At 32.5% G+C, this 10365-nt stretch overlaps 1 protein-coding gene and 1 pseudogene across 1 annotated transcript; one reads left to right on the plus strand and one right to left on the minus strand.

Annotated features, from left to right (window-relative positions):
- The first annotated feature begins 557 nt into the window (after positions 1-557).
- LOC114756722 (ankyrin repeat-containing protein ITN1-like) lies at positions 558-2098 on the plus strand (annotated as a pseudogene).
- A 3208-nt stretch (positions 2099-5306) lies between these two features.
- On the minus strand, positions 5307-6377 carry LOC114756721 (probable membrane-associated kinase regulator 4). Its single transcript, XM_028945656.1, has one exon. It carries the CDS (start codon positions 6375-6377, stop codon positions 5307-5309), a length of 1071 nt encoding a protein of 356 aa, XP_028801489.1.
- Between the last annotated feature and the right edge of the window lie 3988 nt (positions 6378-10365).

The following is a 10365-nucleotide window of genomic DNA, read 5'->3' on the forward strand; positions in this document are numbered from 1 at the left end:
AATTGCCTATGTAAGAAGTTTTATCATTTACCAGCTAAGTCTAATTAATTGGGTTTCATATTAAATCATTGGGTGGAAATTTTTTGGACATTATGAGAACATAGGAATGGGAAAGTGTATGAAGTCATTGTTTTGTTTATCAGACTAGACTTATCGTACGAAAGTGGCCACCCTACCTAGATTGGTGAAACAAAAATCTTTTTTAATACCTTGATCTGTATTTGTAAAGTAGCTTTTATTTCCTTGAGTTGATGTTCTCAGGGAAGAAGGTATGGAGGATGAGATGGGTCATCATAAATAATAGGGAGAATTTCAATGAGGTCTCAAGGAAAGAAAATAATTACCAATAAATCTCAATGACAAGTGAGCAGTTGTCATTTCTTATCCTAGAACTTGTCATTGCATATTATTCTATTGTTATTCAGATTTTTTTGTAATGTCTTCTTTTCGCTGGGTCTTCCCTAAATAATTCAGTCCAGAATATGAAGATGCGGTAAAAGAATATGCCATATATATGCCTTCAACTTTTTCACTAATATTTTAGCGATGTCATGTAGTGGAAGTGCTATATTTTCTGGTCATCAATGTAATCTTTAGCAATTTGTTTGCAGCCATTGTCCAGGTTTTACTTGATTATGACCCAGGATTAAGCAAGGACAATTGGCCCATCAAATGCTACTACTCCACTTATATCTGCAGCGACAAGAGGGCACACAAGTGGTAAAATGAACTGCTGTCGAAGGATGGTAGCTTGTTGGAAATCTCTAGGTCAAATGGCAAAAATGCATTGCATTTAGCTGCACGTCAGGGCCATGTAGAAGTTGTAAAAGCACTGCTCGGTAAAGACCCACAATTGGCACGTAGGACTGACAAGAAAGGACAGACTGCATTGCATATGGCTGTAAAAGGACAGAGTTGTGATGTGGTAAAACTGCTGCTTGATGCAGACGCTGCTATTGTCATGCTTCCCGACAAATTTGGTAACACGGCATTGCATGTAGCAACCAGGAAAAAGCGAGCAGAGGTATATGCCATCAATTGCTCAGCTTTACCCGCTGTGTGTGTATGTGTGTGTGCCTTCACTTGAGTTCTTCAAAAGATACAATTCTAATTTGTGCCTCCTCGTTTTCCTTCACAGATAGTGAACGAGTTATTAAATCTACCAGACACCAATGTTAATGCATTAACCAGAGACCACAAAACAGCTCTTGACATTGCTGAAGGTCTTCCGCTTTCTGAAGAGTCCTCAGACATAAAGGATTGCCTTTCTCGGTATGGGGCTCTGAGAGCTAATGAGCTCAACCAACCAAGAGATGAACTGAGGAAAACTGTCACTCAGATTAAGAAAGATGTTCACATCCAGCTAGAACAAACCAGGAAAACCACAAAAATGTTCATAATATCTCTAAAGAGCTAAGAAAACTCCACAGGGAAGGAATCAACAATGCCACAAACTCGGTAACTGTTTGTCGCCGTGTTGTTTGCAACAGTTGCTTTTGCTGCTATTTTTACTGTACCTGGTGGTGATGATGATGATGGTATTGCAGTGGTAGCAAGCGGTTCGGCTTTTAAAATCTTCTTCATCTTTAACGCTATTGCACTTTTTACATCCTTGGCTGTTGTGGTTGTTCAAATTACCTTGGTTAGAGGGGAAACTAAAGCGGAGAGACGGGTGGTGGAGGTGATTAACAAGCTAATGTGGCTGGCTTCTGTTTGTACTTCTGTTGCATTCATAGCCTCCTCGTACATAGTAGTCGGTCGGAAGAACGTGTGGGCGGCATTCTGGTTACAGTAGTTGGGGGAGTAATAATATCTGGAGTTATTGGCACAATGACTTACTATGTGGTGAAGTCCAAGAGAGGCCGATCAATGAGAAAGCAGAAGTATGCTAAAAGAAGTGGATCTAACTCATGGCATCATTCTGACTTCTCCAATTCAGAGATCGAACGGATTTACGCCCTTTAACCTCGAATTTGCAATCCTGGCCGAAGGTATCAGACCAAGTTATGATGAAAACTGTGACAGTTGTTCTTGATTTATGCTCCAGATCACTGCTTCAAGAGCGAAATAAGAAACTATATGTGTACACATATTCATCCTCTTACCTCTTGCTGCAGTACCATGACTTATTGGAATCAAGCTTGGTTTTCATTATATTTCTTTGTTGCAGAGCCTAGTGTATTATCTTGATCACCCAGGTAAATATATGCCATTTATGGGCTGATACAGTGATTTGCAGAAAGAAGAAATCGAACAAGGATCTTGTTTTCGACTTATCTGACAACATATTTTCGAAGTCTGTGATACTAAGATTTTAGTTTATTTTTAAGATTCCTTGGTGCTAATCAACACTGGTATGAATATTTCATGCCTAATGCTTACGCAGCTTGATAAGGAGGCGTCATGGTAGAGGACTTGTGTGTTCATTGTAATAATTTGTAATGTGGGATAAAAATCGGAGGTTGGGCTATATAATCCAAAGCAACGAGCAGATGCATGTAAATGATCAGTTTAACATCATATTTTAATTTAATTCAACGTCTAGAAACAATATATTTATGATTCTAGAAAGACTGATAAATGCTTTTTCTATTAATAAGTAATCTAACTAATACAAATTGATGGAGTGTTATACTTCTTGTCTAATGACTAACGAGATCAATATTGTTTTCTTTTTCCTTAAAAAATTCTGACTTTTTTTTATTTTATTTTCAATTTTTTAAATTTCTGAAATACTTCATTTATCATAGGCACCCTCTAATTCCCCAATTATATTCCCCAATTATATAATTCCATGCCTTTATATGACATTAAAATATGTTGGTATAGCATTAAGTGAAATTTTAAAAAGCCAACACAACAATAAAAACTAGTTAATTGTATTAAATAATGAATGTAAGAAAGTTGAATATGCAAATGGCCCAAACGCCCTTGTACGAAGGAAGATAAAGTGATAAACACTACACAAATATTAATTAATAGCATTCGCAAAAAAGAAAGAAAAGAAAAGCAGAGTCAATAAATTTTTTTTTTTTTTGAAAAAAAATTAACAAAATGAGATGGCAAGGATGGGCTAATTCCTGTTTTTATAGAAACAGAAAGTTCTTTTTTGGTAACATTATGGAAGCTAAATTGAGCCAACCAGTATTCATAGAAAATGATACCAATGGGTTATCTTTATCTCCGTCGTATACAAGCGCAATGGAGGTTGGTGGTCATCTTGCTCCTTTCTGGCGTCCTGCGTAGTTGCAGAGTCATAACAGGAGCACGTTGGGAAGAAAACCTATTCATTTAGTTTATCATCTACTACTTCCCTTCACTTCTTTATCCTCACCATCAAATCAATTTTGAATAGTTGAGATTTAATATCTCTTGAAAAGTAAAATATATATAAAAAATATTTTAATAAAAAATTGTTTAAAAAGACATTTAAATAACCTAAATCCTTATTTGTGTAATTGAATTTGTCAAAGTCTTAATTAGGTCACATGACCCAAACAAGAATTTGAAAATTTTATGAAATAACTATAATATCCATTGCATCAAAAACCTAGAGAGATGAGAATTTCCACCATTATATTCTGTGTAACGTAAATGCTTTTATTGAAGAAAACTTGGTGTCTACCATTGCCAAGTAAAAAAAAAAAATCAATTAAGGAGGCAATGATGAGTTATTTTTTATATTAAATATTCTTCCCTTAATCCTGCAAGTATATTATGAAGATAGAAAGTTGTTAATTTAAAATTAAAACGAAATATGTTAATTTTAAAAGTTGCATTGTGATCAAATTTTATTCATAAACTTATTATTGCAAATGTTATGGAGAAAAAAATTTATAAATTTAGAATTAAAACGTATTAACTGTGAAATAGAATATGATAACTTTTAATGTTGTATTATGATCAAATTTTATTTAAAAATTTATTACAAGTGTGTTTTGGAGACATTAACGTGCTAATTTAAAATTGAAACTTGTTAATTACATAATTAAATATATTAATTTTTAAGATTGTATTGTGATCAAGTTTTATCTAAAAGCTTTGTATTATAAAGATAAGAAATTATTAATTTAGAATTAAAACGTGTTAATCACAAAATGGAATAGATTAATTTAGAATTTTCTTTTTGTTTCTAATAAAATAGACATTAGTATCATTTCATAAAATTTTAAAAGCCTTCTTTGGGTCACATGACTTGATTCAGAATTTGACAAATCTAATAATCTAAATAAACAATTTGGGTTATTTAACAGTTTTTTTTTTAATTTTTCCTATTTTATTGTAAATTTCTTCAAAAGAGTTGTAGAAAAAAGGAAACAGTTCTTCAAACGAAAAAAGTTAATGCTTGTCATAATCTCGTCACCATCATCTATCATAATTGTAGTTTTAAAGAATAACTAATTGGGACCCATTAATGGAAAACCGAAAAGTCATTGGCATGACCGTATTTTAACAATATAACAAGCCTTTTAAATGCTATAATAGAATATAATATAGGATAAAAAAAAATACTAAAATCAAATATTGTCAAACAATAAGAAGGAATCAAATCCATACTTATGCTATGGCAAAACAAACAAAAAAATCCATACTTACGGAAAATAGAATATCACATCATGTTTAAATTTAGGTAACAAAGCGTACATGAGCAAAGTCTAGCTAACGAAATAAGAGGACTCAAAATCTATACAAATCCAAAAGTATTCAGTCAGTTAATTAAATCAAAATTTCATGGCAGCATAAGGAAATAAAAATTCCATCCATAAATGATGAACCACTAAAATAAATGAAACAATGGCAAGATAGTTGCAATTTTCCTGAGATAAAATAATCTAGATAAAGATAATAAATTACTTTGAATGTCTAGAGATAAAAATTTTGGTTTAAAGAATATTTTAAGGGAATTTACCCAAGAATAAGACAATTTCTTAGACATTATGGAAAAAATACTTATAGTTGCTCAATTTAATTTAAAAGTATCAAAAATAACGCACCAACAATACATATAGACCATATGTGGGCAGATGATAGATATGCGTGACAAACAAATTACACATACGTACAAATGTACAATTTGGAATACATCATCCTTAAGTTTCCCAACAAAAACCTGATCATCTGTCATCACATCATCTAACTAATCCTAGGCTCACATCTCATACAAAGATATGTGGTTAAATAATTTGCAAAGTATTCTTTGAGCTATGAATCTCTCTAACACCCAACTCGAACTTCATTTTACAAAACTATATTTTCACTTGCTAGCTGGCTAGCTAGCTAAAGGATGATGGATTATAAATTAATTGTTATTTGAAGTACTGCTGATGAGACTGCTTGCAGTGTGCAATGGCTCCCATAATCAAATTCCCTATCTCTAGTTCTTGACATGATCCATGCATGCACTTGCTTGTTGGAAGCCCAGAAAATGAAGAGGAACCATTGAAGCATAACTTATTGTTTGCAACTAATGATGATCTTTTTATTCTATTACTTCCATAGTTCTCACACTTTCCTCCATCTTGATCTGTGTCAATATCTATGCTTCTGAACTCGATTCTGGATGAGAATGACTGGAATCTCTCTCTATCTGATCTTTGAATAATCTGTCGAAATGGGTATTTCTTCCCCATCACCACTTTCCCATTCTGCTTATGATTCAAATTATTACTCTCTCTAGATCTTGAAGCCGAACCTTCATCTGCCACTTTCTTTGTCACGTAGGCTGACTCATATTTGCAGCTTATCTTTCCAAACCAAGCCTTCAATTTGGAACCCATTGAGAAGAATTGCTTCTTCTCCTTCTTCATCATCTTCTTCTGGTTTTTCTCAGCAATGTCCACAAAATCACGATCTTCTTCTTCTGGGTTAAGCATCTCATGACCCGTAACTCGAAAAGACTCATGGAGTGAGACTTTGGGGGATTCAAATGGAGTTACTGTAACTGGTGTTGAGTATGAAGTTGTCAAGGGAGAGCTATAGAAGCCATCAAAGCCATAATCTTTCTGGCTATTAATTGGGCTTCTATTGGAGATAGAATCATTTACAGAATCAGAACTTACTGATAAATAAGAATGATCTTGTTGATTTTGGAGGATCTGTTGGACCATTTGAAGACGGGGAGGAAGGTGAAGAGGAAGGAGCTTGCCTTTGTAGAAAAGCTCGTCAGCTGGGGAAGTTGAAGAAGCCTCACTGTGCTGAAAGATGGAGGAGGAGGAGGAGGAGGAGGAGGAGGAGGAGGACATCTGGAACTCAAATTCTGATGAATTAGGGTTAGGAGAAGGAGAAGTGTGAGAGAGAAGGAAATTGGAGAGGGAGCTGATCTCCATGTCGATGAACTCATCTTCTCCATCTGCTGGGAGAAGTAATTTTGCTGCCATTTTTGGTATATGTGGGATATGTGATCCATATGCATGCCAAACTCAGCTTTATATCATGGAGAAATGACGGTGGTGGTGAGAAATATTTCCATGCATCCACTTGCACGCACCCATCTTATTAGGGCCCACGCCTATCCTCTATATATGTTTTCTCCATTTACCCTATATATGTGTAGGCATGTAGGGAGATAATTTTAAACACTTCAAGTTAAATTTCAATGATATGTTTGGAGTAATGGGAAACTTCGATGATCTAAGTCATATTTAATTAAAGGTATTTTGCCTTTAAGGACTTATTTAACTTGCACGGATGACGCTTAGATTAAAACCCTCCATGAAAAATACTACTACCTCTTTTTTTTTTTTTTTAATATAACATCTACTTAACCAATTTAGATAAATTAAAAAGATGTAGTTAAATTAATTTTTTTAAAGTGCCATTTGGTGAGTATACATCAATATTTTAATGCCGTTTATAACACTTCAGTAGATTTTAATATTGTTGTACCTTTAAAGACTAATCTTTCAAGATGAACTAATTTTTAGGGACTAAAATTACGAGTTTAAAATTTAAAGGACCAAAATCAAAATAGACATAAATTTTAGAAAATAAAGACTATATTAACACAAATTAATTTAAAGTTCTTCTATTGTAGTAGATCATTCATTTAGTAGAAATGAACCTAGAGGATAAGCATTAGATCAATTAGTTGAACTATAGGAATGTTAATTAGGACCATAATTGCTGGTGCATCTAATAAAAGTCCATTCACGGACGGAAATAACGAAATACTACTTTTAAAACTACATAGAAGATATGATGCCATAATAATTCAAAAAAAAACAAAAGGAGGAGCACATTGGTCAAGTACGAGATTATTTTTCTGTTTTGGTGCATTGTTGCTCTGTCTGCATTTAATTCAAATAAATAAAATTTGAGAAAATGAAAATTTTCTTGTGGACCCAGGGAATTTAATCCTCATGTCTTCTCACAAAGTTATGCTGCACTGTTCACTTTGTTTTTTCCCCCTAAAGTAATTTGCAGTTAGTCTAGCCCATTCCTGATCATCGTGGTGGAAAATTATCAGTGATTTAATCTGCAAAAATTGAACTAATTTCCATAATTTAAAGTGATTCTTCATCTATGTTTTGTCATGCCATTTTAAAATTACCCTTCATTAAAGACATGTCCTTAAGTATACTTCTAGATAAGAAAGGAGGTTATAATATGGACAGGTTTGGGGGAAAAAAAATTAATAAATACTTTATAGATTTGGTGAGGAGTCTTAAGGATAATGAAAAACATAATTTTAAGAAAAGGCCTTACAGATAACATTGGAGATGATGCTGGTTATTGATGGAGTCAAGGTAATAATAGCTCAAAGATTAGTAGTTCAATTGTGGTTAAACCACAGTCATACCAATCATGATTTAAATAATATAATATAATTAAAACATACAAAAGTATTCATATATAACCTCGTAAATAATAATATTTAAATTAAAATAATTTATAAGTAAATGGAATATTTGTATATAAACTATACATAATATAACAAGACAGAGTGATTAAAGTACCAAGTATGATTGGCTGCTATTTGTTTAGCTCAAAACAACATCATTTTAGGCTCAACAATGAGAGATAAAAATAGAGAATTGAACCCAATCAACTTGTTCAGAATTCTTGACCAGATCAGTCAGGAGACTAGTTCATTAATTCACAATTGCATTCATAACTCGACTATTATGTGGAGATAAGAGATAACATAGTTTGTGGCAGTTATATAACAAACATAATCCAGTAATGCCAGATAGATAGTGGAAGAAGTGGCCAGAAAATTGAAAGATTGGAGAGGATTGAAGAGGAGACAAGGGATGGTGGGAAGAAGAAATAGAAGCCACATTATATGTCGTCAAAGGTGAAGACTTTGGTGTGCCTTTTCTTTTAACACAGTCCTTACATTTTGGGGTTTACTTTCTTAAATTGAAGTCACTCTCACAGACACAAAACATGCCCTCCTCTTCTTTTATATCTATGCATGTCCCAATTGTTGTCTCACATTATTATGTTTCTTTGCAAACAGACACTACAAGGTACAAACACAACCATCTTTTCGGCTTTACCTTTATACATTGTGATCTGGACTCTTGCCTATTCAGTGCTTTTTGCACTTATTTGTTAATACAAAAGATTGTTATTCGGCAATCTTTTGGTTTCTATTTAATTTGGTTAAACTTTATATGTGTGTGTGCACATTATTTTATACTACCTTCGGTCCTTAATATAAAAGTTAGTTAACTAATTTGAGTATATTAAGAAGGTTTATTAAGTTAGTTATTTGTAATAATCATGTGTTGTCTTTCCTAGAATACTCTTATTAATTATATGTATTAGATAGAATTACTATTTACTATTTGATAAAACCTTTAATATGTGTAACTATTACAAAGACTACTTTAAAAAAATAAATAAATATGAGAGATAAGGTAGTTTGGATCTTATATTTAGGATCAAATTAAATATGAAACCAGCTCTTATATTAAGAATAAGAAGTAATACAAACTATTGAGTATTCAATTCTATCATGTTAGGATTAATATCTAGCACAATCATTCATAGTTTATATATATGTGTGTGTGTATGCATTAGACCGAGTTCATTATTTTGAGTTTTTTAAACTGCTAAAATCATTGGTAACAATTAATACAAATTGTGGTTTTAGTAATTCAATCATACGATTCCAGCACTTTTAAATTATTGTTTAACACCAATAATCTTATGGTTTAGTGGCAACGTGAAAGCTTCTACTAATTCGAATATATAATTAATTATAACACTTCAAATCCTGCTTTCAAACCGTTAATGTCTTTCTTGTTAAATAAAAAATATTATTCATTTACTACTCAAGGTTGGCTCAAGTGATGAGGATAAAATTAAATATATGTAAAAGTCAAGGGTCAAATCCTCTTCTATGTACATAAACATGTTTCAGCTTACAAATAGTATAATTTCTTTCTTTGTTTAGTATCATTTCAATAACAATTTATAAACACAGTTTTTGTGAGTGAATCACTTATTTATTTATCTATCTTTTGATTAAGAAATCATTTTTGTTTTTCAAAATTAGAGGATCCGTCCATGTGCATTTCTGCACAAATGGTGGTGGTGGTGGTAATAGTATCAATTTTTTTTTTGGGTTTAACATGTTTGTCAAATGAAAAAACATAGGAAAGACGATTTAAATTCCATATATTTGTGTTCACATCAAACAAAAAGACATGCAATGACTGAAACATGGAGGGAAAATAGGACCATACATGTTATAATCTGAGAGACCCACCATCCACAAATTAAGGCTGGGAGAGAAGCTAAGTTCAGATATATTTGAAAAGAGATCATCAAAGAAGAATCTGAGATGCTGCGAATGTTGGAAACATCAAACAAAACAAGCAAAACGGAAGAAACATCAACAAAACAACCTCTCTCACAAGTCACTACACTAAATTGCTTTGGATAAGTTTTTTGCTTAGAAAAATTGAGTTCCACTTTGATATGTAGCCTTTGTGCCCTTCATAATCATGCTGTTCTTCAAAAGACAAGACAAAATCCTACTTCTATATCTAGAATGCCTTCTTGGTATCAAAATCTACTTTTATCTTTCAGTTTCTCTTTTAATGGACAAAATTTATGGCCACGTTTAGGTCTGAGAGAAGTTTTGATGCAGGGCTGGAGATTTGAATTATTTTATGCTTGGTAGTGTTAGTTCCGCCAAAACAACAGATTTTTTTAGGGGGGAAAAACCGAATTAAACAATTAGTAATCAGTTCATTTTTAGAATCAAGTAAATCTAGCCTAATAATTCCAAGTACTACTAATTAAATTCTAACATTTTTTTTTGCGGTAAATCATTTGCGGCAAAATTCTATCCATTTGACATTGAGCCTGACGTCTAATAAATTAAAATTGAATTGAACTGTGAAATTATAA

Source organism: Neltuma alba, unplaced genomic scaffold, assembly GCF_004799145.2.
Source record: "Neltuma alba isolate B1F8T4 unplaced genomic scaffold, ASM479914v2 tig00010463_pilon, whole genome shotgun sequence".
NCBI lineage: Eukaryota > Viridiplantae > Streptophyta > Magnoliopsida > Fabales > Fabaceae > Neltuma > Neltuma alba.